Source organism: Athene cunicularia (genome assembly GCF_003259725.1).
Source record: "Athene cunicularia isolate RWA chromosome 24 unlocalized genomic scaffold, athCun1 chr24_part1, whole genome shotgun sequence".
In the NCBI taxonomy this organism is placed as follows: Eukaryota; Metazoa; Chordata; class Aves; order Strigiformes; family Strigidae; genus Athene; species Athene cunicularia.
In genome coordinates this window covers 424,421-440,845 of record NW_020799132.1, presented here as the reverse complement: position 1 = coordinate 440,845, position 16,425 = coordinate 424,421, and the positions used below count along the sequence as shown (strand labels likewise).

The window sequence follows — 16,425 nt, the reverse complement described above, 5'->3', positions numbered from 1 at the left end:
TCCTTGGGGCTGCTCTCCAGCCCCTCCTCGCCCAGCCTGTGTCTGTGCTGGGGATTGCCCCGACCCCTGGGCAGGACCTTGCCCTTGGCCTTGTTGAACTCCACGAGGTTTGCCCAGTCCCCCCCTCGGGCCTGTCCAGGTCCCTCTGGATGGATCCTTCCCTCAGCGTGTCCCCGCCCCACACAGCTCGGTGTCGGTGGGGACTTGCTGAGGGTGCCTCGATCCCACTGTCCATGGCCCCAACAAAGGGTTAACAGCGCCGGCCCCGACCCGTGGGGATGCCACTCGTCACCGCTCTACACTGGGACATCACACCATTGACCACGGCTCTCTGAGTGAGACCATCCAGCCAATTCCTTACCCACCCGTGGTGCATCCGGCAAACCCACGTCTCTCCCGTTCAGAGACACGGATGTTGGGTGGGACAGTGTCAAAAGCTTTGCACATGTCCAGGATATTCAGTGATGACAACTTAGCCGGAGTCAGTTAAAATTTTTCTTTTCTAACACAGTCTTTTATAATTCTCTTTTAGTATATTACATCAAGCAACAACAACACCCCCATCCAAGGATTTTATATCTATTACCGGCCTACGGACAGTGACAACGATAGTGACTACAAGAGGGACATCGTGGAAGGTATACACATGCTTAATAACACTACTCGATGGGGAAGAACATCATGTAGCCATGTTGGCTGTGTTTACATGAAATCTAAACTGCTTTTCCCAAACTAAGCCTTTACAATATATTTTACAGAAGTAGCTATCTCAACTACATAACGTCAAGTTCTGCCCACACATGAACTTGTTTCTTCCTTCTGAAGCCTCTTCCATGTGGAAATTTGAGAACTAAATACTGGTTTTTAAGTTGGTCGTTTTGTACTGCTGCAGGTCCTTCATGTAGGTCTGTTTAAACTGGTTTAGCCTGAGATAGTTGAGTAAAGAGAAAGCAGCGTAACTGAGATTTAACCCAGGGTAAGTGCATCTGTGTTAGACTGTGCTAATAACTAACTGGCTTTTAAAATTATTTACTCCAGCACAGACTTTTCGAAGGTACGTAGTACCTTGTGTGCAACTGCTTGTCTCTCTTCTTACCTTGCTTAATTACCCTGTTAAAAGGAAGTTACTTTTAGCCTCAAGTGCTGTAGTATGCTACAAATGCAGGTATGTTTGTGCTTCAGTTTGCTTTTTAATCAGGTTATTTTTTCCCCCTGTGCATGTTAGATCATCGTTTTCCTGGAAGAAGTTATTAGATAATGTCTATATTAGTCCAGAAGTGGAAAACCCTTTTAAAAATATTTTACTTAATGTCCTTATTGCTTGGGCTGAGTAAATGCAGTGATCTCATTCTGTCCCAATGACGTTAATTATTTTTCCCCCTCATTTATTTCAGTTACAAGAGGAATGGGTCTTTATTTTGAAAATTTTCCCCTGCTAGACAGTACTGCGCATAGTACTTTGATGCGTGACATAAGCTTTTACACGCTATAAAGCCATGAAAGATCCAGAGTTTCGGCTCAGAGGATTGCTTTAAAGAAGCACATGCAGTCTGCACCTTCATCTGCAAATGTACTTTAGCCTTTGCTAGGCAGAACTCGTGTGTTTATAAATCTTACACACTAAGCAGTTAGTTGTTTAAGTGGGCTCCACTGTGCTGTGAAATTAGCTTGTTTCTGATTTTTTTTTTTTTTTTTTTTTTTTTTTTTTTTTTTTTTTTTTTCCCCTAAGAGTGTGTGTGTGTATTGAACTCTTTGTGGCAGTCTGAAGCCATTAGCAGCTGCTCTGCTCTGCCAAAGCCTGGAACAGAAACCCATTCGGTGGAAATATTTAAACTTAAACTTTTTCTTTACTGTGCTCCCCTAAATTAACTTCTTGGGGGTGGGGGGGAAGAGAGCTATTTTCAATTAACTTGTGATTGGAAGCATTTGATGTGAAATATGTGGAGAAGCATGTGACTTAAGGTATTTTTGCCATAAATCACTTGTTCTTCACTTTTTTTCCCCCTCTGTTACCTTTGAATTAATCTGTCTGTTTTTTGACAGGGAATTTTATCTTGAAATGACTGCATGAGTTGTGGAAAAAGTGTTGTGAAGCCTGTATTAACTAAGTACTTGCCGTAGGCTTTCCTTACCGTTTCCTGTTAAGTCTTGCCTTTCGAGACATTCAAAACTCTGCAGAAAACTTTTTTTTTTTCCCTTATAAATACTGCTACAGGCAAAATCAGATTTTATTTAAAGGGGGAAAAAAAAGGCAAAAAGCTTGACTCAGATGGTTCCTTGGTATCTTTCAGCAACTGAAGCAAAAGCAGAGCAAAATCAGCCCTGCCCTGCATTGATGATCTGAATTTCTCTCTTTTGAGGGTCGTGGACACTGAATTTTAAATGTAAATGCAGTCTGATGTCAGTTGTTTAAATGTTTTTCCTTGCTAATGGTGCACGAAGAGGACAGTTAAAGTGCCTGTACTGATTCCAGTTCCACTAATGGTTTGAAGCGGAAACCTAAAACCTGGTGTAGTAATTACGAAAGGAATGCTTGGGGGTGGGGGCCACGGGAAAACCGAGTATGAATCTTGGGAAAACGTGCGATTTAGGGAAAGGCCGGTCCCAGCTTCAGCCAGAGCTTGTCTGCTCTCGCTTGGGACGCCCGGCGTGCAAGGGATGTGGCTAGAACCATGTGGGCCATCACCCCCTGACACCCCCAAACTGAAATGGGGTTCTCCTGGGTGCCTTCTGCCCTTTTTCAGCCGGGCAGGGATATCTGCACCTGGGCTCGGGCCCCACAGAAGTTCGAACAGAGTCATGGTGACAGCCCCCGCCAGCCGAGCAGGCTTTTTTTTTTTTTTTTTTTTTTTTTTTTTTTTTTTTTTTAATTAATGCTTAAATCAGTAGGTGGTATGACAGTTTCTTAGAAACAGTGGAAACAGTTCAAGGTGGTATTTTCCAAGAGGGATTACAAGTGCTCAAATAGTTAATTAAACTCCCTTTAAAAAAAAAAAAAAGGTCGCTGTTTATTAAAATTTGTCACAAGCCTGTGAAAGTAAAAACTGAGAGTGATTTATATTGAAGTGCTCAGTACTTCAGGAGGGTGTCTAAATGAAATGCTGGCTGGGAGCCAGAGATGACAAAACCATCCTATTAGAGAAGATTGCCTGGCTTGGGATCCGTCTCTGCAGGGGCAGGCAGTGCAAGAGACAGCCTTGCTGTCTAATTTTGTTTCCTAGTATGTTTAATAAAATGCACGTTCAATTATTTGTGGTTTTGGCGAAGTTGAGCAACACAGATGTGTCCTTCCTGCAGAAATCGGGCGGCTTCAGTCGGTGCCTCGCATCTCTAGGGATCTATGAGAGGGTCTTACCCAAGTGAGGTTTGTCCCCGTCTCAAGTTTAATCTGTTTTCTGTGCCCGTCTTCCCTTGTTACTTGCCCTGCGTATTGTAAGTAGCTGGTGTAACCCATCCCTTCACCAGTTTCGTATGTCAGATGCACAGAGCTGCAGTTGATTTTTAAATGTACAGATGCTGCAAACTTGGATGTTTGTGTTTTGAGTTTTGTGACTTCTGTGTTTTGTAGATGATTTTTTTTTTAAATCAATTGGAAATACTAGAAAAAACCCACTTTGATTCATCAGAAGGTTCTAAGAATCTGTTTTGCAAGACAGTGCGAGTTTTCTGGTTTCAGATAAGTCCATAAACTGTTAATAAAGACTTTTGTGCTAACAGGAAAAGCTGCAGTACCCCTGAATTTTATACAGAAAGACGCTGTGATGTCCTTGTACCGAATTCTGGCTCATGCAAGTAAATGAAACGCAGTTGATTTTTTTTTTTTTTTTTTTTTCCCCTCCCCCCATAGGTACAAAGCAATGGCACTTGATAAATCACCTGCAGCCAGAAACATCTTACGACATTAAAATGCAGTGCTATAACGAAGGTGGTGAAAGCGAGTACAGCAACGTGATGATCTGCGAAACCAAAGGTGAGCGCCGAGTCTGCGCGGGCCCGTGCAAAGGTGGCGTTTTGTGGCGTGGGATATCTGCTGTGTTGAATTGTTCTGCGGTGCGAAAGTCAGCTGCGATGAAGACTCTTAATTTTCTGGAATCTTTTGGAGGATTGTTTTGTCTTCTGAAGCTGGAATTGTTTTGAACATATGGAAACTGATACGTTGCACTCCCCAGAAAGGCTCTTAGCAAAGCTCTGCAGATTTGCCTGGCCTAAGAGATAGTGGTGTTGTTCTGGGTTGTTGCTTTTTTTTTTTTCTGCTGTGCTGATAGCCTCTCCTTAGGAGACAACCATGCTCTTGAAGATGACAGAATTGATTTGTACGTCTGTTTTATGTCTCTGGGGCTCTGTGACACGTTGTATAAGTGCAGACCGCAGCAATAGATGGTTATGTTGGCTGCCTCCATCACTAATCCTGCATGCCTCTGGCACAAAGTTTGTACTGTTCTCTGGAAGTGTCAGATATGGCAGTCACATTTATTTTGCAAAGAATTCCTGTCTCCTTTAATCTCTAAAACCAAGTAAGGCTGTAAAGGGAAAATGCAGACAGTAAACTTCAAATGCAGCGCTATGAAAAAATGTTTTTAAAACAAAAAAAAAAAAAGAAAAAAAAGCCCTCTAGGAGCGGAAGCATCGAAATTTAGCTAAGTTAGTAGTGAAGCCTTTGAAAGAAGGGCTAGGACCTGCAGGGCTTTAAGGCTGTGTGCACAGTCGATCTTCCTCCTGCAAGGAGTATTACTTTCTTCCCTAATTTTAAAATTGGCAAGATGTAATCTGTCGTTCGTACTGACTGTTCCTTAAAATGTGTCTCCTCCAGGCTTACGGGGGTGATCCAGCTTATATAAGATATCTGCATGGAGGTGCTTGTGTCTCTCTGACCAGCTTCTCTCCTAAGCCAGGCACCTCTTTTAGGTTTTCAGTGTCAAATCTGATTAATCTGAGCCATGGTGTTCTGAAAACTAAGGTAAACTTAATTATTGGGTTAAACCAGCATCTCATTTTCATTGAAATTTTTTTTTCTTTTTTTTTGTTCAGCTCTTAGTATCTTCAATAGTATGGTTTTGAAAACAGGGTTTGCAGGGTTCACATCAGATAAAATGAGGTCATCTGGCAGTGGTTAGGTGATAGAAATGCATGTTGTGGTTTTTCCTGACCTCAGAAGTGGAAAGATTTGCGCTCTTTCAAGTTGGGAGTTAGAGCAGTTCTAGCCATGCCTATGTCGAGTTGCTCGTTAAAGTTTTGAGTGACCTCAACGAGAGGGTTAGCAAGCTGGATAATAACCATTTTCCAAGGCAAATAGTCATTACCAATAGCACTTGGCCTTCTTGTTATATGTTTTAATATTGACTTGGAAGCTTTTGGAGGCACGAGGATTCTAACTCAGCAGTAACTTTTTTCATTTCGTAATGAAAAAATGCCTTTAGCAAACGTACCCCTCCTTGTCTCTGATTCCATCCAGTGAAACGCACGCCGGGAGCATCTGAATATCCAGTGAAGGACCTGAGTACGCCACCGAATCCCCCTGACCGCGCTGGGGGAAGCGGAGCTGGGCCTTCCAACGGCCCCGTTCGGAGCAGCGACATGCTCTACCTGATCGTGGGCTGCGTCCTTGGGGTGATGGTCCTTATTCTCATCGTTTTCATTGCCATGTGCCTCTGGAAGAACCGTCAGCAAAACGCCATGCAGAGTGAGGGGTGTTGTTTGTTGTTTTTTTTTTTTTGTTTCCCTTCCCCATGAAAATATTACCAGAATAAAATTAGTAATGTTCATATTATGCTTTATGAATGGGAAGAGGTTTCGTGTTATAAGCCAACTGGCATTTATTTGAGACTTGGACTATTTGGGTATACTTTAGGTGAAGGTGTGGGGTGGGGCTTTTTTGGGGGGTTGTTTTAAGAGCAGCAGTGTCTCTGTTTCATTGTCTCGCTGCGTTGCTGTGCAGTTGTGCTCTGCTTTCACCCAAAGAATGATGTGTGAAGGGCCTGGGCAGAGTTTCTCCAGCTTACGTTTAACTCTAAGCACCTGTGTAGGTTTCTGCTGATTGCAGTGGCAGAACTTGTGTGTAATCATAAGTACTTCTTAAAACGTGGAGACTTAAACCCCAGATCTCTCCTCATTTGTGTATCTGGAAAGAAAGAGAACTTGCAGCACTTGGAGTCCTTGTTACCTCTCAGTCCGTCCACAAAAAAAATGGAGTTCCATGTCCAAGCCTTTTAGAAGGTGTTAATAAGGAAAACCTGCCAGTTTGCAAGTAGGAGCCTTGAGCAGACATGCTGGAGATTAAGTGGGCTTTGCAAGGTGCTCTGTACCCACCAAACGATTCCGTGCTAGCAGAATCTTTCCAGTAGTCTTTTCTGTTCCTAATGCATGAATCAGCCTTGCTCTTTCCACAGCCTGTGGTTATTTTAAAATGTCCTTACAAAGAGAAATGTGGCAAAACTTCTTGCAAGATAAGATAGTGTCTTCAACTGCAGCCCAGAGAGATTGTTCTGGAAGTGGTTTGCAGCAGATGGCAGAGGGCCTGTTGATTGTGTGAATGACCATTTTTTAGGATGCTCTTTGCAGTGACTGACGTCAGCTGACTCCCTTCAGACCAGCGTTCCTGGTCTGTTCTCCAGGGTGTGGCTGTTTTCCATTTCTGCATTTGTGTAGTAGGCCCTTAAATAATACAGTTAATTTACAAAAGCTGTAGAAAGAGAAAATAAGTTTCTTTTGTTTCTTAGCAATGCTCATTTAACATCTCATTCGGCTTTCGGTAATCTCTTGCAGAATATGACCCTCCTGGTTACCTCTATCAAGGGGCAGATATCAACGGGCAGATGATCGAGTACACAACCTTACCCGGCACGAGCCGAGTCAACGGCAGCATCCACGGGAACTTCATCAGCAACGGCGGCCTCAGCAACGGCTGTCCCCACGTCCATCATAAAGTCGCTAACGGAGTTAACGGAGTCATGAATGGAGGAGCTGGGCTCTACCCAGGGCACACCAACTCCCTGTCCAGGACACACATGGACTATGAACATCCCCACCATCTTGTGAACGTAAGCTCTTACAGTGGGTGGAAGGCTCAGCCTAGACCTTAGGATTTATTCAGAGGTTGTAGAAGCAGACTGATTCTGGGTGGGGGAAGTACTCATCCATTGATAACAGCGAGTTCCACTAAATTACTTATCCCAGAGGAAGCAACTGGGCTGATATTTCTGATACAAACATCACGGTTTTCATTTGAGAGTATCGGATGACGGCAAGAATTCCACTTACTCTGGGAAATCTGCCTCTACCCTCCTCCTAACAGCATGTAAGCTCTGAGAATGCTTTAGTACTGGGCTGAGATGCTTTACTTGTACATATGGTATTTCTCAATCTTCAAGTTAAATAGATTTAATTATAGCTGCTTATTCTGCAGCTTTATGGATCACCCGTTTTTCCCCCACCTGTTTCAGATCTGTAACTCTAAGCAACGCTATTAATTATGGCAAGGCACGAATGTAGCAGGAGGCTCCATAAAATAAAATGCCCCATACATCTTAAAATGCAGCAACGTAATAATGCTGTCTTTTTTTTTTTTTTCCTCAGTCCCTTGTTTGTGACTGCTGAGACAGGCTCATTTTTTGTTTTGAAATTTGAAATAAAATTAAAAACTAATTTAAGTCTGTGATCCAGCCTTTGTATGCAGTGGAAAAATACTTCATTTGCTGAAATGTGTCCCGTTTCCAAGAGAGAATAATGATTTCATTATTGTCTATGGAAACAGATGGCTTGCATTCAAACTTACTAAACTTACTCAAAACTGTGAACATTGCCCAGGAAAACTGAAAGAAAAAGTTCAAAAGTCTGAATAACCCATGCTGTTTCTGGAGAAAAAAAAAACAGGGCTATTGTTTGTGTTAGTAATTGAACACAAGCACTTCATTTTATTGAACAACAAATTAGCACTTGCACAGTAGTTACCACTTCAGTTAACTCCAGCTTGGAGTCCAGACCAGTTGGTTTGTCACCTGATTCTGTCTTGGGTCAGATTGTGTAGCAAGCAGTCCTGCTTTTTTGGTGGCTTTCAGGAGCAGCTGAGGCCCAAATCATGTTTTTTGGACCTGTCCAACCCTCCCAATGGGTGAAACTCTTCAGAAGTCTTCAAGCCCTCAGGAGGGGAAGTTCTGCAGTGCTCAAAAGCTCATCCAAGGGAAAGCCTAGGGGCTTGTGTTGATGTTTTGTCCCATCTATTTTATTTTTTGGAGGGGGGGAAGGAAGGAAATATGGATGTAGTAACACAGGTCTCGGCGTTTGGAGCTCCTCTGCGCCACGAGGTAGGATGCGCAGTGCCACGGTCTCATCACAAAGAGTTGACTGGGTTGAGTTTTTCTTATTTTTCCTCCATGTTGTAGAAAGTTAGTCACGCAATCTCTTCCCATGTAGAAGGACTGGGACTGGCATGTGGGTGAGGCAGTGCAGAGGAACAGGATGTTCTCATCCTCGTTAGGACTCTCTTTATTGTTTCATTGATTGGTCTAAATGAGGAAGAGAAGCTGGCCAGGATGGCAATCAAGACTAATTAGGCATTTCCTCAGGGCTCCCTATGGCACTGAGCGGCTTCAAAAGCTGAAGGATAGAGCCCTGTTTTTGCAGAAATAGGGATTGTTAGAAGATCCCTACCATTCGAAATCTCAAAAGCCAGGTGAGCTTTCCCAAATGCTCCCCCCCGACACACGCCGTGGTAGCCTGGCTCCACAGCACCGTTTTCAAGCAGCTCCCGCATCAGTGTCCGCCTAGTCTTTAACAATGAGGTATGTGTTAATCTGGGCATTTTTACTTGCTTGTAATGGCCACTTCAGCCAAAACTAACAACACAAAATCCCTCTCACCCAGAGTCATTGCTGGCTAAGGAATTACCCCATCTGTAAAAATATTAAATGTTTCAAAAATCAGCGTAGCGAAGTAAACTGATCTAATCGGAGTAATTACAGGAAAGTGGGATGGGTTTATGTTGTGACATCAGCCCTGCAAATTTAATACTAGGTCTCTCCAGTCGGGCACAGTTTGCTAACGAACAGCAATTTGCTTTCATGTCTGTCATCAATGTTAAAAATAAACATATTTACAGTGTGTTTATTAAATTAAACCTGAGTGTATTAAGCTGAAAACAGACCAGGGAAATTACCACATACTTGTCTAAGCTGCAGTTATTTACTTTTCTCTGACACACATGCTGGCAAAACCCCTCCACTTGACTTTGTATAATAGCTCAGTGTTGCCGTGCCCCTTTACGGGGGCAGGGATCTGAAGATTGATAAGGTGATTAGAGTTTGAAAAGAAGTGAAAGGGCTTGGGGGCGCTGGCTTGAGCTGAACAGCCTCTTCCGCGACTGCCTCTTGGATGTTGGAATAATGATTGATGAATTTTTAATTTTTTTTTTTTTGTGTTAATCCTTCCTGCTGCAGGGTGGCGGGATGTACACAGCGGTGCCGCAGGCCGACCCCTCCGAGTGCATCAATTGCCGAAACTGTCGGAACAACAACAGGTGATGTCAGACTCGCACCGGGCGGGACCCTTGCTGACAGAAGCCCTGGCTCTGGGTGCTGTGTCATAGCCAGGGCAAACAAAATCAGAGAGCTCAAGTCCTGGCTGAGGGCATGGAGGAGCTCCATGTCAGTGCATGGCTTGGGGAGCAGTCGGTGATTCTCTGGGGGGTGGAATAAACAAGTTATTAAAGCTCCAGAGCTCGCTTTGCCCAACATATTCCTTTGACACTCTCTAGGAAGCGAGGCAGGTTGGGCACTGGATTATTTATTTTTTTAAAACCTTATTTCCTGTGTTTTCTTCAGTTTTGAGATAACAAAATCATTCCATATGGAGTTTGTCAAATAGGATTTAATTGGTCTTCTGTATTTTACATTTCCTGCTGTTCTCTGAAGAGCAGCAGCGAGCTAGACTTGCAGCTCTGCTTTCACAACGCTGTTCTTTGTAAACCGTGGGATTTGAGGTTCTTCAGGAGCAGTTTGGGCAGCCATTGTCAGTGTGGGATACATTTTTTTGCATGAGGAAAAGGATTCTTGTATAGAATAAAGGAAAATCTGTCTTCTACATTGTAGCTGGGAGTCTGGCTTTTTATTAGGTTTTTCACTTTTGAAAGTTTTAAAGAATATCCTTCCAGGCTTATGACTAGATCTCTGGTTATTTTAATGACTAAAAATAGGACTAAAAGTGAGACGTGTTGGACTCCTCTGACTGGTAAATTCTGGATTTTTTTCAATTATACTTTGAATTTTCTGTCTCATTAAAATTGTCAGCTGCCTTTAGGTGTACATCTGGAGAAGCAAAGTTGACATTAAGTTGGTTTTGAAGGCAGAAAACATGTTCACATTATTTTTGTGGTTTGACTTTTTAAAATATAACATAATAGGCCTTAAATTCTTCCTCCTTCCATAAACATGTGCGTGATGGTGTGATGGAGATGGGCTGGGCACGCTTTGTCTGGACCAGTGTTGTGGCTGCTCTCTGGGGAAGGCGAGCTACCGTTTCCTTAGAAGCCAATTGTCTGTTTTCAAGGCAGGCTGTGTAACAGCAGTCATCAAGATGCCTGTGACTGGCCATAATTTGGAACATGCTGTATGTGTTATGCTGTAATTAAGAGCTCGCTTTCCAGTTTTAAGTATATTTTTAATTTAATAGATTTTTAACTGCTCTTTTTTTTCTTAAGAAAGCAGGGGGGAATGGGTTCCATCCTCTGCAACTGTACTCTTCCTCCCAGATGGGTCATCATCAGGGTCTGAACTTTGAGTTTTCACATCCCTGTTCTATATTTGACTGCTTGATAGAGAAACAAGTTGTCCTTTACAGCTGCCTTACCCCAGAGGGGACCATTAACCTCCATTTGGCAGGAGAGCTGCACAGCAGGGACCACTCTGTTCCCTTCCTGGTGCTGGGGGAATGAAGGAGGACATGGGAGAGGGGAACGGGGAGGACCAGAAATGTGCCTGGGGATTACACCAGGGGCCAGAGCAAGGAGGAGGAGGAAGGTTTTGGCAAGTGGGAATTTGGGGCTGGAGTCTTTTCCCTGTCAACCTCGTTAGGCAGGTAAGGGCTGTCCCCTCCGCCTGCTCTGTGTGTAAAGAGGACCTGTGCCTTGTCCCATCCTTGAATTATTGTACTTTGTGTACTAAAACCCGGCAATTTCCTCTGCAAAACACTCGCATGATAACAGAGGACGGTAGGTTCAAGTGGAAACGCCTCTAGCAGGGTGACGGTCTCTAACTCGTGAGCATTTCAGGTGCACGTGGCCTTGCTCATACGTTCCACCTTGGCGCTGCTAATTCCTAAATGAGCCCATTTCCACTGCAGGCCTGGAGTTATTGCTGATTTGGGTTGAATTTAGCAGTCGTTTGAGTTGTGACCACGTGCAAATGAATCCTAAAGGTTTAGCATATTTAATAGCTGGCTACCACGGCTGTTCTCAGCCATAGCCATCTCGGAGCAGGTTTTGTTATTACAGTGGTGAAATCCCTCGGTCTTCTGTTTAAATTAGCACTTTATGCTCTCATAACTGCTCATGGAGGCTTGCCAGAGGTAGAAGTTGCTGAAACGTGGGTACCCGCTTTGCTATTGTGGACAAAGCCGGTAAGACGAGTGTGGTTTGCGCTTGTTACGTTAGGATTGAGAACTGATTTTTTTTTTTCCTTCTCTGGTGCTTTTACATTAAAACTTTCTAGATACATGCTGGTTGCAGAGGAATTTACAGTTTTGCAGGTTTCTTCTTTGTAAATTCACTGTATTCTGATCAGAAATCTGAAATGCACATTTTGAATAAAGCAGTACTGATCTGTTTTTCCAGCTTTTTAAATCTAAATTATGCTCATGTGGGCTTTTAACTTAGATTTGAGTTTGGTAGGATTTTAGCACTGAAAACTGATAGAAAATGTGTTTCCTGCAGCAGGGATTTTGCATCACTATTCATGTGCACTCTGCTCTGGATATACCAATGGCTAGTTTCCATCAAAATGTGGTTATTTAAGCTTAAAAAATTGACTGCTGTCTTGAAACATCATTCAAGCTTGTACAGTCATACAAAGAGCTACACTGACCTCTGTATCTTTAAAAAGAAACCCCCATAAACATGCAAAACCAAACATTTTTAAATGGGTTCCACTAAGGGATTTTTTTTTCCTTAAATAATAAGTGAGTGCAGTCAAAATCTCTGCGGAAAGAAATGCAAACTAATAAATGGATTTGTTTGAAGACCAGATGTGTTTCATGTGGATTCTTCAGTGGCTTCTGTGGTATTTTGGTACTTGAAATAATGATTTTGGAGGCAGTTATGGGAGTGGAAGGACAAAATAGGAGTGCGAAGGTTGAAAATGAAGCTTGGTGCTGCTCCATCCTCGCAGCATTTGGGAGAGAGGTGGGCTCCTGGGGTGACACTGCAGCTGCTGGAGGGATCCCCCCTTGTCCTGTGTGTTGGCTTTGCAGGTGAAACGGCTGCCTGAGGGGAAACGTGCTCCGGTTCCTCCTCGAGAAAGTTTATTTGTGGATGTTCTGTTGCTCTTTCAGTTCTGTTGGTAATGATGATTTTTTTTCAGGTGGAAGTATAAACTGAGGCTCCAAGTGAGTTCGTAGGACAAAGTCCCTCAAGTGTGACAGTTTCATACATTGCTGTCACCTTTTTAATGCAATAAAAGGGTTTTCTGGGACTTGGGCAGGAGCTTGCTGTGATTGCCAAGCTTAACATTTCCTGGTTTTAAATCTGAGTTTAGTACTTTGGTGCTGAGGGCTCAGAGTAGGCACTGATGGTGGATATCCCATCACTGATGATGTCCAAGTCCATCTTCCCCTACCTCTTTCAGCATCAAAACCATCAGTTTTGGGCCAGAATCACTCTTAAGAAATGTGCTGTATTACCAGATAAGCTAGCACCTGAACAGCCTGATCCCAGGTATTAATTTTTATATTTCAACATGCCACTGCTTAGGTAGCAGCCCAGAAATAACCTGCAGCAAGATGAATTAGGTGTGTCACTGTGGGCAGAAGAGGCCACAAATATATTTAAATATGGCAGGAAAAAAAAAAAGAAAAGGCTTTGAGTTGTATCTGTATCGGTATATAAAAACCTGAAGCCTGTTTAGCCTCCATGAGAACGTTTTGGAGTATCGCTGGCTCATGGTGGGTTTGAACACTCTCCATCCTTACCCCTTTGCTTTTATCTGCAGATCCATCTGTTCTGCACCGCAGTGCGTTTTGGGGGGCAGCTTCCCAAAGCTCGTGGCAGCTGTACAAGTGAACCTTTCGTGGTAATTATGGTTTTGTATAAAACCACACTGAAGTGTGATTCTTTTTTGGGCTTTCTTACGTAGGAATTGCTTATAAAAGTGTTCGCAGAGGCCACGTTGTTCACGGGGCTCCAAGCACTGCAGTCATTTTCCCTGCTCGCTGCAGCGGTATGCATGTCTCTTAAGGTCCAGCTCCTTTTTGTTTAGAGGTTAAATAACTTGGCTGTAACAATTGATTTAGCAGTTTGACTTCAATTTCACAGCCTTATGCACATGTTACAGAGCCACAATGAGTCACACAGCACAGGGAGGTTTATATTTATAATATTGCATATATTTTTCTAATCTGCATTCACTGCGATAATGCTTAGTGTTTCTTTTCCAAGGTACTCAAGTTTGCTGTTTGGGTTTCAAACTTGAGCTCTTTTTCTTGGCAGTGAAAACCTGTTTTATGGGGATGCCTTGATGGAGAAATGGACTCGTGAGTCAGGTCATCAGGTCACAACTGACAGGGGATGTAACTGAGCACATGTTTTGAATGTTTTCGTCTGTCTGTTAGGATTAAAAAATGCTTGATCCTTTTCTTAATGTCACAATTGATCAAAAAATGTATGTAGAATTTCTTTGGCAAGCCCTCTGACTGTTGTTACAGTGACTGACATGCGGTGAAGTACTTCAGAATTGCAGTTTGTCAAGAGAAATGGTGGAAAGAAATAGCTCTGAGTAACCCTGCTTGGGCTTGTGTCCTGTCTGCAGGTGTTTCACCAAAACCAATGGCACTTTCAGCAGCAACGCGCTACCCGTTGTGCCCATCGTAGCACCTTATCAGCAGGATGGTTTGGAGATGAAACCCCTGAATCACCACGTCATGGTGGCCATGTGCTTGGCCTCCAGCGTCCCGGAGTTCAGCGCCCGGCTGGAGGAGGAGGATGGCAAGGAGAAGACGGAGCAGCCCCCTGCCCAGCACCCCTGCTGTCGGGAAGGCATGAACCAGCTCTCCGTGGATTACACGGACGGTAAGGCATCCTGGAGAGGGAAGCGCCTGCTTTTGAAGCCGGGAATAATCTGTAGGACAGCTGCAGAGCGCTTAATTTATTGCGGAGAAGCTGGTAATTAAGCCCACAAAAAAAAAAACCCTGGCTTTTTGAGAAAGATTAAACATTCCGCCCTTCCCATTGTGGAAGAGAGGAGCAGCCATGCTCAGGTGCTGTCGTGCCCTTCGTGATTGATGCCTGTAATCGAAGCTCATCAAGCAGGCGTGCTCCAGATTACGAGCCTGGGACTGATTTATGTTGGCTTGCAGTTGCCTGTACCTACAGCCTACCCGTGGCCTCCCAAAACTGCTGAAATGCTAATGGAGTTTTCCCCTAAGGAGCAGGCGTCTGTGGTGGCCTAGAGCCATCCTGTAGGCAGGAGGAGGGGCAGAAATTTAGGTGGGAGTTGGGCTGAACTAATCGACCTGACTGATTCCCTATCAGCCGCTGCTCTGAGCTGCTGCCCAATGTTTTGTGCCTTTCTTCTGACAGGCAAGAAATAATTATGGGCATAAAAGAAAGCAATTTTTAGAAGGGTTATTTTCTGGATCTCTCAGGACATGTTCTTGAAGGAATCGTATATGAAGAGATATTTCTGTGTGTAAGCTCAGATCATGTTTATCTTCACAATTCTTTTGGTCACAGAATCACTATATACTGTGAAGTCAGCATATTTGGTATCTCTAGGATTTTTGCAAGCATACAAGGATCACTTGTTGAGAATTGCCAAAGAACCCACTGGATGTTTTTTAAATACAGTACTATATTTTCCCATTTTATAATCAGCGTACAAATATGTCCACAGAACAAATTCTGGTCCGTTGCAGTGTACAACCTGAGGCAGGTGCTAACCAGATACGGTTTGCTCATCCCAATCACATTATGGGAATGAGCCTAAGCTCAAAGGACATTACCCACTTCTATCAGTCTGAATTTTTTGTGTTTGTGGGTCTGTTGAGCTGAAATAGGAGATGATCTACTCATAAAAATAAAAAAAAAAATCACCACAACCCAAAAAAAAACCCCCAACAACCAACCAACCTGCCCTGTTCTTGCTTTGCAGGTGACAACTGCGTGCACTCAGAAACATCGAACCACATTTTGAGCTGGAGTCCCCTGATTCTGCAGCCTGTTTCGAAGGACTGTAAGGAAAAACCAGGATGGAGTTCATCCAGAGTCACCTTAAATGGTTCTGGGGACCTTCGGCAGCTCCAGCTGCAGGAAACCTGAGGAAGTGACCATTGTCCCCACTTAACGCCAGTAACTGCACAGCAGAGTCGCTGAAAGGGAGTGATGGGGGGATGTTAATTATAACAGAGAGAGTCACTATTTATTTTTTTGTAGTAGTGTCATATGAATGTATCTTGTTTTTAAAAATGGTTGCCTTTTTATATTATTTATGCCTCGAAATTCCTTTTTTTTTTTTTTTATTCCCCCCTTCCTTCCCCACCGCGAAACTAGCCTGGTTATGTGTATAAAAAAGAATTGTAATAATATAAAGAACAACGATGGGAAATTTGGAGTGTGTTTTCCATGGCATATTACCCGCACAAGAAGCACAGGATTGAGGAGTCTGGAGGGATTTAGCGGAGCGGGTCTGATACTTGTGACCGATCGCTGCTGCACCGCTGGCAGCTTGGCTTTGCGCTCCTCCAACCCTCCTGTCCCTGAACGCCTCCCATCCTCTTTCAGTTTCTCTTGGAAGAACCCAGTGGGTAAATACAAAGAAAACAAAAAACCCTCCAACTTTGGCTGAGTCTGTACAGTGCGGCTTGAGGAGCAGAGCTCAGTTTGGTGACTGTTTGTGTCGTTTGGCGGTTGATAACCCTTGTGTTTGCGGAAGCACGGGTGAAAATCCAGCCTGTCTCTCCTTCCTACTCACAGAAGACAGAAATCCATTTCACCTGTGCTTTTAACTCCTCGGTTTCAGGGAATACTCACGGCTTGAACAGCCTCTGAGATGAAACAAGTTGCATTCAAGCAGCTCCCGCTGGCTGTAAGAAACCTGCCAGCCCCGTGGATACAGCGTGATGTAGGTGTTGCAGCATTAACTGCAGGGTTCAAGGTTTTTCTCTTTTTTTTCCTCCTTTCCAAATTTAATCAAGAGTAAATAAACCAGTGCTTGTAAAGCACTCCCC

The 16,425-nt window shown here is 43.6% G+C and overlaps 1 protein-coding gene across 2 annotated transcripts in view; it reads left to right on the top strand.

Moving 5' to 3' along the window:
• CDON (cell adhesion associated, oncogene regulated) overlaps window positions 1-16,027 on the top strand; it is a 53,842-nt gene extending 37,815 nt beyond the window's left edge. For both annotated transcript variants that reach the window (XM_026863652.1, XM_026863651.1), the window contains exons 14-20: window positions 533-638; window positions 3,848-3,970; window positions 5,453-5,680; window positions 6,763-7,037; window positions 9,432-9,511; window positions 14,010-14,269; window positions 15,351-16,027. In XM_026863652.1, the coding sequence (XP_026719453.1) occupies window positions 533-638; window positions 3,848-3,970; window positions 5,453-5,680; window positions 6,763-7,037; window positions 9,432-9,511; window positions 14,010-14,269; window positions 15,351-15,517 (1,239 nt within the window). In that variant the 3' untranslated portion in view covers window positions 15,518-16,027. The remainder of the gene's footprint in view (window positions 1-532; window positions 639-3,847; window positions 3,971-5,452; window positions 5,681-6,762; window positions 7,038-9,431; window positions 9,512-14,009; window positions 14,270-15,350) is intronic.
• The last annotated feature ends 398 nt before the right edge of the window (window positions 16,028-16,425 follow it).